We start from the raw sequence: 24,176 nt of genomic DNA, 5'->3' as shown, positions 1-24,176 counted from the left end.
AGGAAAGTCAGTATGGAGTGAGTTTGGAGAGCCAAAGAAGGAAGATGTGATATGCCATCGAAGGAAGGATTAGGGCAGGCCGGGAGGCAATACTGGGAGCTAAAAGCAAGGAATAATTGAAGGCGCATTGGCAGCTTGACCCAGCACCGGATCTGTGAGCTGGGGGACGGGAAAGAAAGTTGGCTGTCACAGAGCCAGATGAACGGCCTAGAAAACCAAGGAGGGAACAGGACATAAAGGATGTGGGAACTGGGGGCTACCGAAACCTTGATGGAAGAGTGACTTGGTGACCACGGTCGTGGAGGAAAATTAATGAATGTGTAGCACAGAAATAAGGAGGTGGGTTGTTTTGAGGAGAGGCGGCCTCTCCAGGAACATGCCCCCCATGTCCAGCTTTTCCTGTGACTCTCTTACGAGTCCCAGACCCCTTTGGGCTTGAGACTGGGTAGAAGGGGGACGGTTCCCCGGTCCTCGTCTGTGTACAGGGACAAGACATACTTTTGGAGGCCTGGCACCCTCTGTTAACAGAGCAGCTCTTTCTTAAAGAGCTCAGAAGTGGGACTTCCCGGCTGAGGGGTTATCTTGAGAGAAAAGGGTTTGGAGCCCTCCAAGAACAAAACAGATCATGGCTGAGAAGGGATTCCTCGCTCCACAGGAAACAGCTAAGAGGTTTAAGAATGACACTTCCCGAGGGGCGCCTGGGTGGCTCAGTTGGTTAAGCATCCAACTTCGCCTCAGGTCATGATCTCACAGTTTGTGAGTTCGAGCCCCACGTCAGGCTCTGTGCCGACAGCTCGGAGCCTGGAGCCTGCTTCAGACTCTGTGTCTCCCTCTTTCTCTACCCCTCCCCTGCTCACGCTCTGTGTCTGTCTCTCAACAATAAATAAACTTTAAAAAAAAAATTAAAGAGTGACACTTCCAGAGAAGCCATTGCCAGGAGTTGAATATATCATGTCTGGAGAGAGACCAAGAGTTCCAAGGCCTGGGTGTTGGGAGACTATTTCAATTCCTCCCTCTGCCACAAGGGCCCTGGGAAGGAAAACCCCCTCAGCTTCAATTGAATCTTCTGCAAAATAAGAAGCATGGTCTCCTCGGCTTCCAAGGGCCTTCTCCAGTTACCAGGAGAAAGTAGGGGATACGGCTTTAAGCGATTGCAGCAGTAATTGCGGAGGGACCCCAACAGGCTCTTGGGTAGAGGCCATGTCACTGTTTGCTGAGGGGGGAGAAGGTAAAGGCCTGAGTCCTACATGAACTGGCCTGAACCCAGCCTCAGTCACAGCAAGTGGCAGTGCTGTGCCCTCTGAGCCCTTGACTTCCACCCTCACACCTTACCGATGCAGACCTGAGTGGAAAAGGCCTGCTGTCCTCTACGCTCCCAGCTCCCTGCCCATCCTCTCTGTCCAACCCATCTTCTCTCTGAGGTCACCTCACTTCCTGAGGACGGGAGCACAGACATTGGGGTATGAACCCACAACCCTCACACCCAGCTCGGGCCAGCCTTTGTCTCCTCAGTTCCATCTCTGCCTGTGGGATCTGAACTTGGAGCCTTCTGCCTCTTTGTTCTGTCCCTTGGATGAATTATCAGCCCGTTTCTCCAGTCTCCAAGCTTCTGTGTGCCGTCTTCTTGTTGTGTCCTCAGAAAGGCAGTGGAGTGTTTCCATCTCTCAGCTACATGCTGGGGATGCGGTGGGCAAGTATAAAGCAGAGGACATCTCCCCCCTTTATGCCATTCTGCCATTTCTCTCCCTAGTGCCCATGTCTCTCTCCTCCGTTTGCTGAGACAGTCAGGGCTAAAATGAGTAGTCAGGATGCATGGGGAATAGAACCCTAGGAAACTATGTCAGAAGGCTGAAAGGGAAAGATAGGTACCGACGAGTCAGCCAGGAAGCCCAACTTCTAAACCCTGTCCCACAACCGCAGGGACAAGAACGTCCTTTCTTCCTGGAGCCCTTGTATTCAAAGGGCAGCAGAGTCCGAATTCAGAACCAGGAATCAATTCTCTCTTCCTGTTTCTGCCCATTTGCACCTAAAGGCCTGCCTGCCACTTGCCTTCAATAACTGTCTCTAAAACAGAACCCATGTTTCCTGGTTTTGACCTCTCCTGGGGATGCCAGCACAGACGAGGACCTCCAAGATGAGCTTTCAAGCTAACGGGTTTTGTAACAGATTTTGGCAACTTGATGAACATGGAGGCCTTATGCTGACTCATTTTCAGGAATTTTGAGGAATCTCTTAAATGGGCAGTAACTGCTTGCTCCATTGATACAGCACTTCCTTCCATTTTTGAGTCAATCTCCTCTTTCTAAATGCCACATTAATAAAGGTCCTTTGAACAGTGATACAACAGTAGGTGTCCAGGATGGTACCAAACACATTCACACAGTGACTGCCCTCTGCAAAAAGTTGAATTTCCCCTTAATTCCAAGGGCACAATCTCAGATGGTTCTGGAAGGGATGGTGGGGCAGTCAGTCTCCAAGCCTTCAGGAACATAATGGGATCCTTTCCTTCCAAATCACCTTCTCTGGCCTTAGCGCTTGCATTCTTTTCAGTGGCCATTCCAGTCACTTCCTTCCTTTCCCATCAGTTTGAGGATACACCTAATAGTGTAAATACTGTCCACAAATAGTCCACCCCTAGCCATCACCTCCCCTCCCCGCTCTGCAGGTATCTCAAATTGGGGGCATCTAGTCTATTTTGGTTCTGTTACTCATTAGCAATATATCTAGCTGAATGGGGACATTAGTTTATTGTTTCCCAATGACTAGAGAGAAGTATCTCTAGAAAGGAATGTCATACCAGGCTACCCTTCTGACCACCACTAGCAGGCTTATAAAACAGCTGGGAAGGAAGGAAACACCACTAATTAAGAATGCTTAAAAGCTGGATAAGTAGACAAAATTGATTTTTTTTTTAATTTTTTTTTTCAACGTTTATTTATTTTTGGGACAGAGAGAGACAGAGCATGAACGGGAAGGGGCAGAGAGAGAGGGAGACACAGAATCGGAAACAGGCTCCAGGCTCTGAGCCATCAGCCCAGAGCCCGACGTGGGGCTCGAACCCACGGACCGCGAGATCGTGACCTGGCTGAAGTCGGACGCTTAACCGACTGCGCCACCCAGGCGCCCCTGATTTTCTTTTTAAAATAACTACTTGGAAAGGGCGCCTGGGTGGCTCAATCGGTTAAGCGTCCGACTTTGGCTCAGGTCACGATCTCATAGTTCGTGGGTTTGAGCCCCGCGTCGGGCTCTGTGCTGACAGCTCAGAGCCAGGAGCCTGGAACCTGAGGCCTGATTTGGATTCTGTGTCTCCCTCTCTCTCCGCCCCTCCCCCACTCCCGCTCGCTCTCTCTCTCTCTCTCTCTCTCAAATAAACATTAAAAAATGTTTAAAAACATTTTAAAAAATGTTCAAAATTACCAGCTGAAAGACAAAGGAAGAATGTTCCAAATGTTTGTGGAACACCCACTGTGGCCCATCAGTGTGAGGCATGTTCACATCTCATTTAATCCTCGCAGCAGCCCTGAGAGTACATAATTATTATCTCCACTTCGCAAACCCGATAGCAGGCTCAGAGGGGTCTCTTGATGGAAAAAATCTCTGGAGATATCTATTTCAAAAAAGTGACTGTTTGCCATCTCTGGGTGATTCGGTAACCATGGAGTTTTGTTTAATGTTTAATACGAAACAACATTCCATTTTATTAAAAGGTAAAATGTTATGAAATAAATTATGTAGGAGCCTCGGCCAACATCTTAAACTAGGATCTGATATAGCCATAATGCCCTGTCTTCCAACTTCCCTGCCCTTCCCTTGACATCACATGGTCTTCTCAGGAGATAAGCCCTGAGGCTGATGGGGAAGGAAGAGAAACCACCAACCTCAAAAACCAGGTTCCATCTGACCTGGCTCTCACTGGGGCCATCACTCTAAGCCACAGGCCTTCTTTTGCTCCGACACGTCTCCCTCCAGGTATCCAAGGTGCACTAAGGCTATGAAGGCCACAGGGCTCACCTTGCCATTCTCAGTAAATCACTTTATAAAATGTCCAGACTTTCCTGCAGAGCATCCAAAGTGTATGGGGTTGTGGCTGAGCTTCCATAAAAATGGGCTTCCCTCTAGGCCCTGGAGCAGTGTGGCACCAATCTGAAAGCTTCTAGTTCACACAGTGAAAAGTCAAAAAAAAAAAAAAAAAAAAAAAAAGGCCATTTACCACGGCCCTGGGCTTTCCACAGAGACAAATTCAGGGATGAGGGCCCAGACTGCCTCCATCATCGTTTCATTCTATGTACCTCAATGCTGAGAGGAGCGGCGGGAGAGATATCAAGCGCTTGCAAGGTCCCTAGGTCTGTGCTGGCATTAAGGCCTTCCCCTGCGGCTTGGGATTCCTTGACAGAAAAACACTGTGGCAGCGAGGGCTCAGTGGGGAGGCCGCTGGAATGGGGGCACTTTCCTGTTGCAGAATAAAGGTCCCTCAGCCCTGGGCTTGGTTGTTCCTGTCGACAGAATGCTAGCCACAGAAACTCTGTCCGGCTTAGTAATTTTCTCTGAGCTCCCTTCGGAGGACCTGAATACTCCTTTTCCACCTCTACCGAGAGAGGATGAGAGTAGGACCCAAGACTCTCACGTATTTGCTGAGCACCCGATCCTTGCAGAATTTAGATCACAGAGGGTGGGGAAGCTGGGTAACCAGACAGATACACAGAGAGAGAGAGGAGTAGGTAACTACAGGTATTTGATAGCTATGTTTCCACTCGTTTATTTAGCAAGTACTCATTGTGTATCAGTCTCGTGCCAGGCGCTGAAGATACGCTGCTGAACGAGAGAGACAGCTTAGACTCCTTTCTGTGACGTATGGCGTGTACCCCTCCAAAATGTCCCGTTGGTGACAAATTCTTTATCGTGGGTGCCTCAGTTTTACACTCTTTCATCGCCTCTGGGGTCAAGAGCCGTACGGTGATTTTCTTCAGACTGGAGACCCTGGACACGATTCCCTTCTCCTGTGGAGCTTCTGGTGTCTGAGGAGGCTTGACCGCCTGCTGAAGCTTCTCCTGCATACGCTGCAGGTATACGGCTGCTCACCCGTGTGGGTTCTCTGGTGTTTAATAAGGTGAGAGTTCTGAATGAATCTCTTCCCACATTCATAACATTTAAAGGGCTTCTCCCCTGTGTGAATTCTTAGGTGTGTGTGTAGATTTGTATTGTGACTGAAGCTTTTGCCACACCATGAGCATCTGTAGGGTTTTATTCCTTGGTGTGCCATTAAGTGCTTATTAAGATCTGAACTCCATCTAAACCTCTTATCACACTGTTGACATTTGTAGGGTTTCTCTTCAGTGTGAATTCTCTGGTGCTTAATAAGGTCAGAGCTAACCCTGAAGCTTTTCTCACATTCCTGACACTTAAAAGGTTTCTCTCCTGCATGGCCTTTCCCGTGAAGATCCATTTGTTTTGGAAGCTCTTGTTTACAAGTTGAAAGTTTCTTTCTTTTCCTCCCTAGGAAAGCTCGATGCCGTTTCCGCAGCCTACGTGTAGCACCGTGATTTTCTTTGCCTGTTGTTTTCTGGGCAACTTTCATTCTGGCCTTTCTTAACACTTTGTGTCCTGACGCTTGTATTTCTAATGCAGAAACAGATATAGGTTGGTCATTTCCAGTGTCATTTTTGAGCTTTAACCCTGTTGGGATAAACAGAAGAGTCAGCCGTCTGTGTCCCAGAACAAGAAAACTATAGGAATGGAGAGAGAAATCTATGATGACTGCTTTTTTAAAAACAAGTGATTCCTGGTCCGATACGGACAAATGGCATAGACGCATTTCCTCCGGATCCTCCTGGCTAGGCACAATAACGAACCAGTTAAAGAACGCAAGCCACAACCAACAGAGAGTTCTAAAAGATGCTAAAAAGAAAGCAAAATGGTTTGGGCTCCCAGGACTAGCAGAGTAACACAGTAGAGCGTCTTACGTCCCCACACCCACCAGAAGATGGCAACCCTGATCTAGTGTTTTCCCACCGTCAACCTAGCAACAGAAGGCTGCCTGGATAGGCTTATCCCTGCACCGGTCTGAATGGGAAGCCTGCCAACATCAGAACCCCAGCTAGGAGACTCCAAAGTGGGCAGGCAGAACTAGCAAGAGGCACCTAGCCACAGTGGCCTGGCCCAGAAAGCCTCTTCATCCCTGAGGGTCTGAGATTCCCCTTTTCCCACAGAGAGGCACTCTATCCTCCGAAATACCTTCCTCCCCGTCAAGCAACACCAGCAGGCACACATGGGAGCCCTGGCAGGAACACGAAAACCAAGGAAACCACAATAACACCGTGAAGCCTCTGAAAATTAAACTGTCACTGGAAGCATAACCCACAAAAGCAGCAAAGAACCTATGTGCTAAACTAAAATAGGGGGACTGCTCATTAAATTAAAATATTGAAATGTGACCCAGACTCTCCTAACGTTAATAGATAAAATGATCAGGATACAATCAAAAATCACCTGTTGGAGCAAGAACAACAACAACAAAAAATCACAACTTCTCACAACAGTGACAAGAGGCAACCTGACAAAAATGGAATCAGACCAGAAATCAAAAACAGAAAGAGGAAAATCTAAAAATATGTGGAAATGAAATAATACACGTCTGAAAGTTCTGTGGTTCAAAGAGAAAGTCTCCAAGAAAATGTAAAAAGACACAGTCGAATGAAAATGAAATTTTAATATATTAAAATACGTGGCACTCAGAGGAAAAGGCATAGCCCTAAGCACTTCCAACACTAAAGGAGAAAGGTCTCCAATCAATACTCTGGGTTTCCACCTCAACAGACTAGAGAAAAAAAAACTAAAGTAAACCCAAAGCAAGTTGAAAAAGGAAATAATAAAGATCGGAGCAAAAGTCACCACCAAAGGGCTTGTTCTTCAAAGCAATTGGTAAAATTGAGAAACCTCTATCACAACTGACAAAAATAAAAGGAGAGGAAACCCAAATCACCAATGTCAGGAAGGAAATCGGGTCCATCACTACACATTCTGCAGCAACTAAAACGATGGTAAGAGAATACCATAAACAGCCTTATGTTCGTGTCTTTTAAAAGTTGGGAAAAAATGAAGCAGTTCCTCAAAACCACAAACTAGACCAACCAACACGAAATAGATCATCTGAACAGCACCATCACCATTACAAAGTGAATTCATAGTTGAACTAGGTCTCCTCCAAATCCAGGCCCGTATGGTGTTACTGGAGGGTTCTACCAAATATTTATAGAATTAACACCAATGTCATACAATTTCTTCCAGAAAAGAGGAGGAAATACTACCCAACTCTTTTTATAAGGCCAGTATTACCCTGACAGCAAAATCATAACAAGTCAGTACTAAAAAAGAAACTACAGACTAACATCCCCCGTGAACTTAAATGCAAAAATCCTGAACAAAATATTGGCAAACTGAATACAAAAATATGTAAGCATGATATACCATGATCAAGAAGGATTTATTGCAAGTAGGCAAAACTGGCTCAACATGTGAAATCAATCAACATAACATACCATATCAACAAGCTTTTAAAGATCATACTCCTATCAACGGACACAGAAAAGCGTTTGACAAATCCCCCCATCCATTCATGATAAAAACACTAAGTCAGGAATTGTATTGACTTGATAAAAGAGTATGAACAACAAAAAAAAACCATACTAACATTAACAGGTGATGGTGAAAGACTTAATGTTTCCAAAAGACTGGGAACAAGGCAAGGGTGTCTACTCTTCCCACTTTTACTCAACACAGCCGGAAGTTGGAGCCATTCCAACTAAGGCAAGAAAAAGTTAAGGCAAGAAAAAGAAATCAAAAGGCACTGCGGATAATGTGATGACCTAGGTATAAGAATCTCAAGGGATCTACAAAATAACTCTTAGAAATAATAACTGAGTGAGTAGGGTCACAGAAGACAAGATCAAAATACACAATCAGTGGCATCCCTGTATGAAGAGAGTGCAAGAAACCAAAATTAAAAACAATACCATTTCCAAATACTCCAAGGAAAATGAAATGCTTTGGCACGTACTTCACACAACATTCAGAGGATCTGTGCACTGAAAATTACAGAAAGTTGATGAAAGAAATCAAAGACCTAAATAGAGACTATGTTCACCGATCAAAAAAAACATCAACATAGTAAAGATACCAATCCTCCTCAAACTAATACATAGGTTTAATGTAATTTCTAGCAAAATCCCAACAAAGTTTCTTGCAGACATTGATAAGCGTACTCTGAAATATACGTGGAAAGGCATAGGCCCTAAAAGGGCTAAAATAAAATTTTCTTTTACAAACAAGAATAAAGGGGGAAGAATCCGTCTACTTGACAGATATTAAGTCTTTTGTATTATATAGCTACAGTTACCAAGACAGTACACTGTTGGCAGAGGAACAGACAAAGAGCTCAACGGAACAGAATAGATACATACAAATATACCCAACTGATCTTTGAGAAAAGTGCAAAGACAATTCAGGGGAGTATCTAGGGTTAGTCAGAGTTCTAGCTTTGACACCAAAAATACAACGTATAAAAGGAAAAAATGAGAAACTGGTCCTCATGGGGCGGCTGGCTGGTTCAGTTGGTGGAGCATGTGACTGTTGATCTCAAGGCCATGACGATGAGCCCCATGTTGAGTGTAGAGATTACTTAAATAAATAAGAAGTCTTTAAAAAGTTGGTCCTCATTGGGGCACCTGGGTGGCTCAGTCGGTTAAGCGTCCGACTTCGGTTCAGGTCATGATCTCATGGTCCGTGGGTTTGAGCCCCAGGTCGGGCTCTGTGCGGACAGCTCGGAGCCTGGAGCCTGCTTCGGATTCTGTGTCTCCCTCGGTCTCTGCCCCTCCCTGCTCACGCTCTGTCTCTCTCTCTCTCTCTCAAAAATAAACATTAAATAACATTTTTTTAAATAAAAAATTGGTCCTCATCAAAATGAAAAACTTTTACTCTATAGAAGCCCCTAGGAAGAAGATTGAAAAGACATTATACAGACTGGGAGAAACTATTTACAATCTGCATATTCAACAAAGCGCTAGAATCTATAATATATAAAACACTCTCGGGGCGCCTAGGTAAGTCAGTCAGTTGGGCATGACTCTTCATTTCGGCTCAGGTCTTGGTCCCAGGGTTTGTGGGGTCAAGTCCCTAGTCAGTGGTGTTGGGCTCTGTACTGACAGCGCAGAGCCTGCTTGGGATTCTCTCTCTGCCCCTCCCCACTCACGCAGACCTGCACACACTCTCTCTCAAAATAAATAAACATTTAAAAAAAACGCTTTGTTTACAGGGGCGCATGGGGGGCTCAGTGGGTTAAGTGTCCAACTTGGGTTCAGGTCATGATCTCACAGTTCACGAGTTTGAGCCCCACATCGGGCTCTCTGCTATCAGCACAGAGCCCACTTCTCTCTCTGCCCCTCCCCTGCTCACATGCATATTCTCTCTCTCTCTCTCTCTCTCTCTCAAAAATAAACAAACATTAAAAAAAGACTTTGTTCATAAAAATATATATGTATATATATATATAAAACTCTCAAAACTCAACAATTAAAAAAGAATCCAATTAAAATACGGGTAAAAGACATTTCACTGAAGAGAATACACAGATGGCAAAAAAGCACATGAAAAGCTATAAAACATCGCTGGCCACTAGGGAAATGCAAACCCCAAACCACAATGAGAGAACACTACCTACCTACCTATCCGAATGGCAAAAATAAAATGGAGACAAACCGAACACTGGCAAGGATAAGGAGAAACTAGATCACTCATTCACTGCTGGTGGGGAATGTGAAATGCTACAGCCACCACGGGGAAACAGTCGGGCACATTCTTGTGAAATTAAATATGTAATTGCCATATGAACCAGCAATTGCACTGTTAAGACATTTACTCCAGAGACATGCAAACTTATCTCTGTAAAACATCCTGTACATAAATGCTCATGACAGCTTCATTCACAATAGGCAAAAACTGAAGACTGCAAAGATATCTTTTCAATGATGAATGGTTAAACAAACCACGCTCTCTCAGTATCACGGTGTGCTACTCAGTAGTGTTAAAAAAAAAAAAAAAAAAAAAAAACAACTATGATACACACAACAATTTAGATCAATTTCCGGGGAATTATTCTGAATGAAAAAAGCTAATGCCGAAGACTCACACGCTTTATGATTCTATTCATATGACATTTTGGAATGGCAAAATTTTAGAAATGTGGAACAGATCAGCAGTTGGCATGGGTCAGTGATGGGGTGAGATGTAGGAGGCAAGTGCGTGTGGTTCTAAAAGGGCAACAAGAAGGTCCTTGTGGTGGGGCGCCTGGGTGGCTCAGTCAGTTAAGCATCCAACTCTTGATCTAGGCTCAGGTCATGGGCTCAAGGTTCTTGGGGTATGAGCTCCAGTCTCTGTCAGTGCAGAGCCTGCTTGGGATTCTCTCTCTCCTTCTCTCTCTGCCCCTCCCCCTGGCTTGTGCATACGCGCTTGCGTGCTCTCTCTCTCTCAAAATAAACTTTTTTTTAAAAAAAAAGAAAGGCCTTTGTGGTAATGTAACTGTCCAGTATCTTGACTGCAGCGGTGAATATGCAAACTTACACTTGTAATAAAACTTTCCGAACTAAATACACACACAAATCAACACAAACTGAAAATGTGAAGGTCAGAAGACTGTATCAATATCAATATCCTGGTTGTAATATCATATGATACTGTTGCAAAAGTTATCATTGAGGGAAACTGGGTAAAGTGTCTGTACACAGGTTCTCTTTGTATTACACTTTAAATCTGCATGTGAATCTACAATTATCTTAGTAAGAAGTTCCGTTAAAAATACACAGGAGTAGAATCTTGGGCTATTAATCTCCTGTAAAGGTTCTTATCAAAGAACATTTCTCCCCTTCCCATGTATATACTTACCTGCAGGAGACCCTCCAAGATTGTCCTTGAACTCTTGGGGACCCTGGGTCTGCGATTTTCCCCACTGTTCTAAACAGATTTACTTCAAGTTTAGGGGGTTAACAATAATGTTCTGAGAAGAAAACCTTGAGGTCATGGACTGCTATCATAATGCCAGATTACTTTCAGGGACAGTGACTCACTCTTTCGTACTTTCATTTACTCCAGGTGTTTAAATGGGCAGAATCTTAGACTCAGTACCTTCTTTCTAGTCTCCTATGGTTGTGAGTGGACACACAAGGAGGAAGCGGACAAGGAAGCACCAGGCGCGCACGTGAAGCAGTATGGGGAAGGGAAGTCCCATGCTGCTGAAGCAGACACGGTCAGGGATGATGGCAGCTTAGACCAGGACGGTGACAGCAGAAGACGGGGAGACATGACTGTAGTCAGGATCTACTTGGAATGATCCGGATATGTCTTTCCTTTCCCCTACACCATCCAGTTGAGACCCAAGCAGCTACTGGAACACTGGACTCTCCCACAGGAGATGATTTTCCACAAACTGCGGCCAGATCACTCAACTTCCACACAAAGGAAAGGAAGAACCTTTACCTAGAGAGATGACGGTCTCGTAGTTTTCCTGCATGACATCATTGTAAAGGATCTTCTGAGCAGGGTCCAGTAATTTCCACTCTTCCTCAGAAAAAGACACGGCCACATCTTCAAATGTCAACAAGCTCTAAAGAAAAGAATGGGTTTGGGTTCAGTACTTGCCACTATAGAAGCCACCCTTTCACTCATTTCTGAATTACACAGCAGGCCAGTCACCAGAGAAGAGTATTAAGATTTAGAGGGAAAAAGGTGATATGGCAGGAAAGGAAAAAGCCAGAGATCGGGAAGCAGCGTGGGCAGGGCCCGGTCGCCACCGTGCCCAGCCTAGTTACCTAGAGGTGAACATCCGGGGCTAACACGCCTCAGAGCACCCGCCGAGCACTGTGGGTCATGGGCAGCAGAGAAAAGCACAGACAAGGCCATGTTCAGGCTGCCTGAGAAAGCTGGAAAGTACAGCTCACCTGGAACTCAGGCAAGATGAGCTCAGACGCCATCTTCCAGTTTGGGGGGCTTTTCTGCTCAGAAAAGGCTAGAATCTGTTGGGCAGGCAGCGCTGTGGATGGAAAAGAGCCAGAGAAAATTTCTCTCTTTTAGGTGCACAAGTACCCTGAGTTGATTTCTACACCACAGAACATCAGGAGTCCTTCAGTAAAGATGGCTCACCTTCACAAGTGTGTGTGTGGTGCCAGAGTGGCCTTCTCCTTGTCAATAAGAACCAAATATCCACCGCTCCCAAGAACCGGTTCCCCGGCTGACTGTTCCCCCCAGATTTCATGAGAGAACTTGACAGAAGGAAAGCCATTATGGTTTTTTTCCCCCTCTCACCAAATACATCGTTTACTGGGGTGGGCAAGAATTCGAGGTGGTTGAAAACGAAAGGCTTGGGTCCTCTAGTGCAGGTGGTGTGTCTCATACTGTGTTTCTTCCGGTGCGCCATTTCCCCCCCCCCCCCCCCCCCGTTCTGTCATGACAATCCATTTCTGGCCCCAGTTTCTTCCCTGACAGAAGTAAGTGTGAGATGATCCCTCTGTCCCTGTTCCGTCTTCTCTCCTCTCAAATTTCTAAGGAGCAAGGTCCACGCCATCAATACCGGGGTTCTATGGTTTGGACATTTCTGTACGCCAGGCTGACCCTCACCGCCGCCCACCGTTAGCCTACTGTACTCCCAACTTGAGAGACGTCCGAACAGCCGGCCCGGCTGGGCGCCTGGCAAATTCCCATGACATTCCAGCTGGACCGGTTGCCATCACAGCTCCCAGGAGAAGAGAATTATTATGAAGCTCCTCACCTCTTTCATATACAGGCTGGGTTTCTTTGTGAGTATTCCAGCCCAGCTGTTCCTGTAGTACCTGGTATGTACTCCAACATTCTTTCTGGAACACACCCATGGGTGGGGGCTCTGCGGGCTTCCACTTAAAGCCTGGGGCCACTGCTGTTCCTCCCAAGGGCACTGCCTCCTTTCCCCGATCATGGGCTGTGACCTAGAAATAATCCCCATCCTCATTAGCACAGAACTTACTTTTGGTTTCGGGGTGGTGGCGGAGGGATGAACAAGAGAGCCCAGATTCAGGAAAGGGCGTGGCACTCAAGGAAGTAACAAAAAAAAACCTAAAGCGATATTGCGTCACCATTTCCTCACAGAGAACCATATACATCGTTGGGGGAAATTAGTGTAAGATGAAATGAGCTGTGACTGCTGCCAGCCTCCAGCCACACAGGCCACAGCTCAGGCCACGAGCAGGGTGGGGGCAGGCTGCCTTCACGAGCTTGCTTTCTGGACGTGGATCCTCATCCAAGGGCATTTCTATCTTCTGAGTTTTTCTCTAAATAATAGTGAGTTGGATTAAAAAAAAAAAAAAAAAGATTCTCAGATTTTTTCCAATCCTCTCATGGCCAGGGAAGGATGTCATGGAGAAAGGGGATGCGGGAGAGGAAAAACCGGGGGAAAATTTGGACTCTAACCTCCCTCCGTAGGATCCAGTTGTAGAGAGTCACCAAAAATAGACCCTGCCCTGTGTTCCTCAAGGCGGGCTCCCCATGGAAAGGAAGGGTGCTGCCTTCTCCCGAGGGCATATCCTGGTTCCCCACTCCCCAGCAAGGCCAAGGGCAGACCACTAAGGGAGAGTGACGGAAGGTTTTCTTCTGGCCCAGAGATACGTGCGCCCACCAGACAGGGCACTACCCTTCAGCATCCTGATTCTGTCCACTCCCCTGTTGGCATTTTCCCTTTCTTTTTTTTTTTTTTTTTAGTCATTTTTCTTCTTTCTGGATCCTTGTTTCACTTTTTCCTTTCCATTTCTCCTCTTCCTTCAGTCCTCCCAGAGCTGATTGATACTTCTATTAACCACCCTCTCTCTCCTTTGCTCTCTAAGTGGTGTGCATTTTTCCCCCGGATTTTTCCTCCTTTGCCTACTCGGTCTTGCCTTTTATTTCTCTGCCTCCACGAACTCAAGTCCTCTCTCCTTGGCCATGCCAGACTAGGCCCACCAACTCTAGTTCACCCCGGCCCGAAAAAGGGCAAAAGGCATTTCTTTTTTCTAAGGCCCAGAAAGATGGCCAGAACTCTGAAACCTGCCGTCTGCAACTGCTGCCCGCCTGTGACTCCAGACCCTGCCTAGCTGTCCTAAAGGAACAGAAGAGTGGCTTAATCCACCCCATTCCCCCACCCCAGATATATCCACCTTTACCCTATTTTATCGTACATGTAAGGAATCCTCTCACCTCATCACTTCTTCCACCAGTTTCCCTCTGAAAGCGCTCGACCAGGGCCACAGCCTCCTTGATGCTCTGTGGATGATGCTTCTGCACCCAGCTCTGGGTGCTCCTGGGCAGAATGGTCAGGAACTGCTCTAACACCAGCAGTTCCAAGATCTGCTCCTTCGAGTGGATCTCTGGCCTCAGCCACTGGTGGCATAATTCCTGAAGCTGGCTGACAGCTTCGTGCGGCCCAGGGGCTTCATGGTAATAGAAGCTCCGGAAGTGCTGGTGAGCGCTCTCAGGACCAAGACTGTCCATTCGTGGGCTGGATTTCTTCCTCTCACCGGAGCCCTCTTTCACGGACTCCTTAGTCTCCCATAAAGCCTCCATGTGGGGGTACAAGCATGCCTTCACCTCTAGATGGCTCATCATCATCTGCTCTAGGAACAGTTTTACTCCTATGTGTGACATCCTCCTGGGGCCTTGGACAACTGAGGCCTTGTCAGGTTTGGTATAAAACCAATGAGCTGATCTTCTCAAGGGCACTGAAGGAGGGGAGAAAAGAAGTACATGTCAAGAAGAAAGCCACATGGCACACATTTACTTGCCATTTACGGTTAGAAGAGAAGAATGAACAGAAAAGAACCTGTCCAATCTCCCTTTTAAAATCAACCGCCACGTATTAGGGCACTCGTGATCACAGATTACTTCAGGATGCACATTTCTCTCTTTTTTTCTCTTACTCAGCTTTGACACAAAGCAAGGCTCAGAAAAAGCAAATGTCAATTGATAACTTTCCTTTTTAAAAAAAAAAATTTTAATGTTTATTTTTGAGAGAGAGAGAGAGCGAGAGCGAGAGGGGAGGGGCAGAGACAGGGAGACACAGAATCGGAAGCAGGCTCCAGGCTCAGCTGTCAGCACAGAGCTGGACACGGGGCTCGAACCCACAAACCGCGAGAGCACGACCTGAGCTGGAGTCAGACGCTCAACCGACTGAGCCACCCAAGCGCCCCAAGAACTTTCCTTTTTTTTGTTAAAGGTCGAGGAAAGGCTGGTGGGTGAAAATATTGGCACCACTCTCTAAAAGGAGCTTTGAGAGTAGCCAATAGTTAATCTGTGTGCTTCCTGTCCTATCTTCACAAACAGGGCGTGTCCGAGTTTCTCTAAACGTTAACAAATCATCCCAGGCTTTTGTCTTTAGTTAGGTGGAAACAACTTCTTTGCCCCTTCATCCTCTTAGAAGACTGAAACCTTTACTTCGTGGAACATTTGATATTCTCCTTCCCGTTGCATTAATACTGGCAGGAGAACTGAGACAACCCGATCGGAAGGAAGTAAAGCATTTAGGCGAAAAAAAATAACCTTACTCCCCTCAGCAAATACCCCCAACTGAGCAACCAGATGTCAACATTTTGGGGGGTACTTTTGGGGAAGACTTAAGGGCACGGTGCAATTCTGGACCTGTGTATTCGTTTTTTGCTTACTTTTCTGGAAAGCCAAGTCGGCCCTGTTTACTAAATACAATGTCGGCTTGTAAACATAGAAAAAGAAAGGGTGATGATTAAGGCTCTTCTGAGACAGGAAGGGTCCTAGTAAAGGTAGCCCTTCTCTTGACTTTACATTTCCTCAGGGTCAGGGTCGTATAGATCTTTAAGTAGGGCTAAGGGTGGCCTTGAGAGACCGATTTTCCCCGAGGTATGCCAGCAGAAACAACAAAGTTCTTTTGAGGATGTCACGGGCATTCAAACAAAAGCTTGGTTTCCTGCTGCCTATCCAGGCTCAGAGGGTACGGGGGGGGGGGGCGCCTCCTCTATTTCTAGGTTACTAGAAGCTAACGTCTTTGAGGCTGGGATGCCCCTTCCTCCGGCGACCCAACCACCAGCCGGCGGAAACGCGGAAGTCTCGCGGAGCGCAGCGGAGACACCGCTGCACCACCCCCACCACGAGTCCGAGACGCCCTCGGGCCCGACCGCAAACGCGCCCCAGAGCGCTCCGCGGGTGGCCGGCCCCCAAAGGTGCCCGGGGAGCATCCCTGGGTTGCACGCGCACCTGGGGGACCAAGAGGTTGCTGGCGGAGGCGGGACGCGGCGGCCGGAGCCCGAGGACCGGCCGGGCCGAGCCGCCGCGGGGCTGGGACCAAGCGGCGCGCGCCGCGGGAGGCTGCCGGCCCCGCCCCTGCTCGTCGCCGGGGGGCGGGGGGGAGGGGACTGCCACTGGCACGTGCCGCCCCGCAGCGCCGGGAGCGCGCCGAACCGAATCCCAGGGGCGACGCGGCTTCTCCATTACCTCCGCCCAGCTCTGGCTTCCGCGGACGCCACTTCCCTCTTCCTCGGCTCGGCTGCAAGGTCGACAGGCCTCCCCGCCGCCCTAGGGGAGGAGGCGCCCGCTTCCCGCTCCTCTCCGGGCCTGGAGAGTGGAGCTCCGAGCTCCGGAGCGCGGGGCCCTGGGAGGACCGGTCCCCCACTTGATCCCTCTAGCTCCCTGACCCCGTACCCCGACTCGCCATTTTGGGCTCTGTGGACCGGGCCCAACCGGAAAAGAAAGGATGCGCTTCCGGTGGCTTTGTGACAGCCACGCCCAGCCATCCCCCTCTCTCTACCTGGCGCCGCCGGGCGGGAACGGAGCCGCTGGTCCTTCCCACCCGAGGGGGGAGCCGGCCTTCTGCTCCGGCTCATCCCCGGGCGCGAACACGCCTTCTCCAAGCCGGCTGGAGGCCTAGGGGAGCCCCGTAAGCTGTTCGTCGCCTGGGAGCCGTGCCGCGATCTTGTGGCCCTGATCGCCAAGTGCAGATCGTGCCTGGTCTCGTTCTGGCGGCCGGCAGCCCTTTCTACTAGAAACTCCCCAGTGAGGGCCACCGCCCCGAAAGTCGTCCCCAGATCTGTCCTGAGCCTCCTGAGATGTAGGACGTGACGTCCTCGGGGTCACATAGATTGCCAGCGGCAGATTTTAGACAAGAATTTAGGTCTTGCTGCTTCATCGCATGCTTTTTTCTTTTTCTTTCTTTTTAAAAAAATTTTTTAATGTTTTTATTTATTTTTGAGAGACAGAGACAAAATATGAGCAAGGGAGGGGCAGAGAGAGAGAGAGAGAGAGAAAGACACAGAATCTGAAGAGGCTCCAGGCTCTGAGCTGTCAGCACAGAGCCCGACGCGGGGCTTTAACTCATAAGCCGTGAGATCATGACCTGAGCCGAAGTCTGACGCTTAACCCACTGAGTCACCCAGGCGCCCCACCGCATGATTTTTCTAGGGCATTATGCTTCTCTGAACGACAGGACCCTCGTTTCATTTGTATATCTCCTGTAATGTTCAGCACAGTCCTCTGGATAAGTCATCTTTCTAAGAATCTGTGTATCGTGGGTTGTCAATATCCACATTATCAGTGTTTACCTAGCGTTGAGCCGTTTGGACGAAAACTGTCCCTGTGAATCAATAGAGGGGAAACTGTAGCTCAGTAGGGCAGTGAGGATGAAACTGACATCTTTTGAAAGTCACTGCCAGTAACTACTCCGCAGGCAAAAAAGAGAGTGCCTAGGAGAAAAATAACACCTATGCAAAAGCAGATGAGACTCAAGCCAAGGTCAATCCCCATTTGAAAAACAAAGCTGCCCCAAAAGCGTGCTAGAGGAGACAGTGCGTTATCTGTGATATATAACCCTAGTAAATATGTTTGCCTCAGCAGAGAAACCATTTTAGAATGGTTCTTTCAAAGCTATGTTCCTGAAGTCAGGCATTTTCACCTAATGTTTTTTGACAATGAAGAAGTCAAGGCATTGTTACTTGTGAACAGTTCCTGGGCTTACCCTTCAAATTGAATCACTCACTAACCTATGGGGGCAGTTAGATGAAAGACATTTTCTTTTTCTTTCTTTGTTTTTTTAAATCGTAAGTTTTTAAACCATATGGGGTTTATATATTAATCTGCACAAAATTATTCCTTGTAATTGTCTTCAATAGAAATTATCTGTAGATTAACAGCCATTTAGAATGACTATAGAAATAAGTATAACGCTCTCTTCAACCTACTATGGTTTGTATGCTTCAAAGAGAAGAATCTTATTTAAAAAGACTACAGGGCGCCTGGGTGGCTCAGTAAGGTAAGTGTCCGACCTCAGCTCAGGTCATGATTTCACAGCTCAGTCGTGGGTTTGAGCCCTGCGTCGGGCTCTGTGCTGACAGCTCGCGGAGCCTGGAGGCTGGAGCCTGCTTCAGATTCTGTGTCTCCTTCTCTCTCTCCGCTCCTCCCCTGCTCGCACTCTGTCTCTGTCTCTCAAAATAAATAAACGTTAAAAAAATAAAAATAAAAATAAATAAAAAGACTATAGACTCCAGGAAGACAAGTTGTAATTTACTTAAAATACATTTCATTATATATTGTTAATATTATTAATAGGAAAACCATACATTGAGCCATGTTCTCTTTTATAAAATTGCAAAATTAAAGGTTTCTAATTAAACCCATGACACCTAGATGCCATTTATAGTTAAATTTTGGCCGATATGTTTGAAACACTAAAAGAGAAACTACGTAAAATCTGTAAGTCATTTTCCTTCCCTTAAACACTTCAACCTTGCTTCACCCAAGGAATCAAGGTATGATCCTTAACTGGAAACAACTTGAAGAAAGTCATAATTTTGAATAAGATTGCTATGAGCAAGACAAGGAAAAGGAGTTTCCAGAATTAAAATCCACAACACAAAAATGTGATTTTTAACTGGGCCAAGAGTTGAGATGAAGTAAAACAAATAACTATAGCAGCTTCCTGGGAAATCTTTATAGAAAGGAAACTGAGTAGGGTCTGAAAGGCTTTGAAGAGGACAGTTGTAGATAAATTCTTGAGAAATGTGGAGAATTAGAAGCCAACTTGGAAAAAGATAGGATGTGGCTAAATGGGAATGAAAACTACAAAGGCAGTTGTCCAGTAAAGAGAGACTAATGAAAAACAGACTCCAGTATTTCGAGTATCTACTGTAAGACAGTGGACTATCTCCTTGATTTTGTTGATACTACAAATGAATTCCAAAGGTTTCATTTTGAGCTGAAGGAGATGCAACAAGTAGTAATAAAAAACAAAACAGTTGTGGGGCATCTGGGTGGCTCAGTCCGTTGAGCGTCCAACTCTTGATTTTGGCTCAGGTCATGAACCCAGGGTTGTAGGATCGAGCCCTGAGTCAGGCTCTGTGCAAAGTGTGGAGCCTGCTTGAGATTCTCTCTCTCTCCCTCTCTCAAAATAAAATACATCTTTTAAAAAATGGTTGCAGAGGGGTGCTTGGGTGGTTCAGTCGGTTAAGCATCCAACTTCAAATCAGGTCATGATCTCGCGGTTTGTGAGTTCCAGCCCCGCGTCAGGCTCTGTGCTGACGGCTCAGAGCCTGGAGCCTACTTCGGATTCTGTGTCTCCCTCTCTCTGCCCCTCCCCCACTCATGCTCGCGCGCGCTCTCTCTCTCTCTCTCTGTCAAAAATAAATAAACATTAAAAAAAAATGTTTAATGGTTGCAGAGTAGATTCCATTCTAAAATTGGTAACTTTTGAAACTGAGGCCTGACAATATTAATGAACTATTAAACATGACTTAGACTTCTAGTTCTAGTAATTAGATTTTATAACAGCTTTATTGTGCTATATCTCACAAATCATACAATGCACCCATTTAAAATATGCTAAAAGTCAGTAGTCTTTAGTATATTCACAAACTCGTACCACCAACGTGGAAAGTGATTACGGAATATTTACATCACCCCAAAGAGAAACACCAAACCCTCAACCTGTAACTCCTCATTTCCTGTAATTCTCTTCCACCAACCAGAGCAACCAATGATCTATTTTCTGTCCATATACATTTACCTATTCTGGATGTTTCATATAAATGGAATCATGCAACATGTGGCCTTTTCTGTCTAGCTTCTTTCATTACGCCTGACGTTTTCAGGCTTTATCCATTTTGTAACATATATCAGTACTCCATTGTATTTTACTGTTGAATGATTTTGTATAGCTATGCTATGCCATTGTACGGATATAGCACAGGGCATGAATATATACACTGAAGCGTCCAGGAAAAAGAAGATGCCTTTAAATTTTTCATACTTTCTCCTTTTACTTCGTGTTTCAAAATGTGGTATATCCATACAATGGTATGGATAAACAAAATGGACCAGTTAAAGGTTATTGGGGTCTTTCCCTACCTTTTAGCTACTATACCTAATGTTGTTAGGAACATTCACGTATAAATTTTTGTTTGGACATATGTTTTCATATCTTTTGCATATATATGTAAAGGTATGATCACTGGATCATATGGTAACTCTATGTTTAACCCTTTGAGGAATTGCCAGACTGTTTAGCAAAGGGGATACACCATTTTACATTCCCACCAGTAGTGTATGAGGGTTCTAAATTCTCCACATCCTCACTAACACTTGTTATAATCTGTCTCTTCTATTATACTCATCACAGTACTGTGACATAGTACCTCCCTGTGGTTTTGATGTGCGTTTTGTTGATAGGTAATGACATCGAGCATATCTGCATGTGCTTACTGGCCATTTGTATAAGGATATTAATGTTAACTACAAGATTTATCAACTATTTTATGGGTGTGATATGAGCAAATTTTCAACAGCCATTACCTAACATTAACTTCCCTAGGTCATTCCTACCTGCCTCCTTTCTATGTACCTGTGTCAGGCAAGAGGCGATCTTAAACCTTTCTTCTTGTAGAAGAAATGCATATAATCCCTTCTTTGTAAAGACTTACATGATCACAAGGAAATGAGTCTTCTTTTCCAGAATGGAAGTCAATTTTTATTCAAAAGTGCCTGTAAGCTAGATTGAAGGATAAAGGAATAATGCTTCAAAACAAACGTTTTTCCTTTCACTGATCTTGATCTTGATATGCTTGAGCTCCTGGGGAGACAGAAAAGTTAGAAATTCTGTTAGTGCTAACAAATTTGCTAGTTGGTTTTCTTATAACACATATTTAAGACTTAACCGTTTCAGGCACTTGCGAAACATATAGATAAACCGTGGCTCCTAAGCAGTGGTGGTGATTTTGCACATTCCAAAAGCATATAAATTGATATAGCGATTCCACTGTCAGCTCTGAAATCTTTCTCAAAAGGACGCTAACTCTGGGCACTGGCACGGCTCAGTGGGTTGAGTGACTCTTGATTTCAGCTCAGATCATGATCTCACAGTCATGAGATTGAGCCTCACGTTGGGCTCTGCCCTGAGCATGGAGCCTGCTTAGGATTCTCTGCCTCCCTCTCTCCGTGCCCCTCCCCTGAGGATCCTGACTTTAAATCCTCAAATTTCTTATTATGATGTTTAGAACCATATGGTCCTTCATTACAGCAGTAAACATTTTAAAGTTATTTCCTGGAAGAAAAAAAAAAAACAATTCGGTTATTGTTGTTATACAACAATATAACCTCCTGACTTTGTTTCCATCAGTGTAGAAATGTGGCACTGATTCTCTACCCAGCAGCCTTCCGCCCCTCTCTCACACTACCTCTGCCGCAAAAAGGCATGGCTCCTGCTCAGGGTCGGCTCACATCTCACAGACACTCTTTTGTGGCCCCTGTGGTCCTTACTGTCCCCAGCATCAACCTCACTTTTGTATAAAACCAGTTGAAATCTGTTCTGGTTTCCTTTACAGACTTGTCAGAGCATAACAGCGTGTAGTACATGATGTAAAAGTAGGAACATAAAAGGTAGGAACGCAGCTGCCTCTTTGCTGTGCAGTGGTTTGGTATTATCTCAAATCCACTTGCTTCGGACAAGACAAAAGAGTTGTTTTGAGAGAAGAATGGGCAGATTGTGTCGGGACGTCATCATCTGCCTGTTCTCACTGATAAGCACGCAGCAGCTCAGCTGCTGAAAGCCCTCGCTGGGGGCTTATCTATAAAAAACATACGAAGAAGCAACATGTCCAGATAAGGGGACATTTTGGCTATCAATACGCAGAGTTTGGGAGGGCAATCCAAAAGCGTTTGGCCTGGGCCAGGCCACACTTTGCTGATCTAAACAGTTCTCCAGAGACCTTGGGGGCAATTAGCTACTGCCACGGTAAAGGCACCTCTTTTTCCAACAGTGATGAAAGCCACCCACTGGCCCTGGGAAGGCCATCCTCTTGCCCAGCAACACCGGTAGCCACATTGGTTCTCTAGCAACCTGCTCTAGCCACGGGGGTTTTGCTTTTGCGGTGGTAGCTGCATGCCAGCTGGCAGCTGGCTAAGTCATCTCTGCCTAGTACCAACTCACAGAAAGGTACAGCTCAACTAAATCTGCGCTTGGTTCCTCTCATCTCCCTTACCTGGAACAACAGTGTGGTCGATTTGGATCATGACGCTTCTGTATTCATTTATTAAGAGACATTACCCTGGGGGCACCTGGGGGCCTCCGTTGGTTCAGCGTCTGACTTTGGCTCGGGTCGTGATTTCGCGGTCTGTGGGTTCGAGCCCTGCGTCCGGCTCTGTGCTGACAGCCCAGAGCCTGGGGCCTGCTTCAGAGTCTGTGGCTCCTCTCTCTCTGCCTCTCCCTCACTTGTGTTCTCTCTCTCTCTCAAAAATAAATTTAAAAAAATTTTAAAAGACATTACCCTGTGTGCGAGTGGCTTATGAAATTCCCAAGCGAACCTGTGTTAAATACATTGCTCAGTCTCTGAGCACAATTTGCTTCCCAAAACAAAACACCCTCACAGGGACCTCATGGGATCCTCCAGGAAGGGGCTTGGGCCTGCTGTATGAAATACCACTACGAAAGCATGGGGCCCATCGATCCTGCCTTCCCATAGCTGGTTATCACCACAAAGTCCGGCCAGTGTTATCTGACATTGACCCCAGGGCCAGGGACTAATAAGAAAGGAAATCGGCCAGCTTACTTGTCCCCGGTCAGCACAGACACACGTGTGCACCTGGCCCATGTTTTACGTGTGATGTTTCGTAGTGACACCATCTCACGAAAACAGCAGAGAATAGCTATGCCGGTGACGTTTGCCAGCAGCGGCACAAGATTGGGGCTGGGTGAGGACTCTCATCCGGGTGACTTTCTAGTGCCTCTCAAGTATCTGGGGCTCCTCACTGTTCTAGGTTCAAGACACAAGGCCTCAAGGAAGAGCCACATCAGTTTGATGACAGGGGAAGGTCTGCCTGGGGGAGGCGACAGTGGGGAGAGACGGTACGTTCCTTGAAGCGTGGGTTTAATACGATAAAAGAGCCTTAACTCTCCTGTGTCAGTATCAACCCAAACTGTATGTGACTGGGAAACTCCAGAAGGAGAAAAGAAGATGGGTAACCAGAAAAGGACCTGGGGTTCAGAGGAAAATGAGGTCAAGAATCAAAACTCCAACTGGCGTGTGCTACGCTACAAAGAGAAACGGCAAACCTCCCTCCACCGCCTGCAGACAGAGACTTCGGACAAGCCCGATGGCAAGAAGCGGGGATCTGGACTCCCCTCCGTATCTGGTGCTCCCTGAAGGGGCTGGGCTCCAGCTTGGGCACCGCAGCGGTTGAAGAGTGACATGGTGACAGTGGAGATGGTCCCAGTAAAAGGAAACAGAAACCGTGACCCCTTTGCAGAATTCGTGTCGATGTTTTCACAGTTGTGACCACTTCGTGTACTTGATGCACGAAAGCAGGTTGAAGGGTGGTTCTTCCTTCCCCTGTACTTCAATGTGCTTGTGATCATAAGGTACACGGGTCTTGTTTTATGAGGTTTCCCCTTTTTTGTGTGGGTCCCTGGGTGGGCATGAACCATGGTATTCTTAAAAGACTTTCCCCATTGTCTACACACAGAAAAGTTGGAAAACTTGGACAGTGCACAGTGTATGCCCTCCACCAAAATCCAGGGATGAGCTTTGTGTCATAGTTGATCATGGTGTCCCTTGAAGAGAAGCAAATGGACAGTCTACTAAATTCTTACTTGAGCTATTTAAGTGGAAGTGTTCCCGGTTGAG

General features: G+C 46.4%; 1 protein-coding gene and 1 long non-coding RNA gene across 4 annotated transcripts in view; both read right to left on the bottom strand.

The window, feature by feature from the left end:
- Positions 1–3,083: 3,083 nt before the first annotated feature.
- The window catches only part of LOC123594148, a 28,985-nt gene continuing 7,892 nt past the window's right edge, over positions 3,084–24,176 (bottom strand). The window contains exon 3 of the long non-coding RNA XR_006710692.1: positions 3,084–3,126. This is a non-coding gene — a long non-coding RNA (uncharacterized LOC123594148). The remainder of the gene's footprint in view (positions 3,127–24,176) is intronic.
- Positions 4,716–16,772, bottom strand: ZNF75D (zinc finger protein 75D). Of its 3 annotated transcripts, none has more exons than XM_045470800.1 (6): positions 16,507–16,772; positions 14,245–14,765; positions 12,812–13,004; positions 11,985–12,076; positions 11,524–11,650; positions 4,716–5,673 (listed from the first exon to the last, which is right to left on the bottom strand). In XM_045470800.1, exons 2-6 carry the CDS (start codon positions 14,689–14,691, stop codon positions 4,964–4,966), a joined length of 1,569 nt encoding a protein of 522 aa, XP_045326756.1. In that variant the 5' UTR covers positions 14,692–14,765; positions 16,507–16,772; the 3' UTR covers positions 4,716–4,963. The 3 variants fall into 3 exon arrangements, with proteins under 3 accessions (XP_045326756.1, XP_045326755.1, XP_045326757.1); XM_045470799.1 differs by having other exon boundaries at positions 16,270–16,761; XM_045470801.1 differs by lacking the exons at positions 11,985–12,076; positions 12,812–13,004 and having other exon boundaries at positions 16,507–16,762.

The sequence above is a fragment of the Leopardus geoffroyi genome, chromosome X (genome assembly GCF_018350155.1).
Source record: "Leopardus geoffroyi isolate Oge1 chromosome X, O.geoffroyi_Oge1_pat1.0, whole genome shotgun sequence".
In the NCBI taxonomy this organism is placed as follows: domain Eukaryota; kingdom Metazoa; phylum Chordata; class Mammalia; order Carnivora; family Felidae; genus Leopardus; species Leopardus geoffroyi.
The sequence above is the reverse complement of the archived record's forward strand: the minus strand, read 5'-3'. Positions and strand labels throughout refer to the sequence as shown.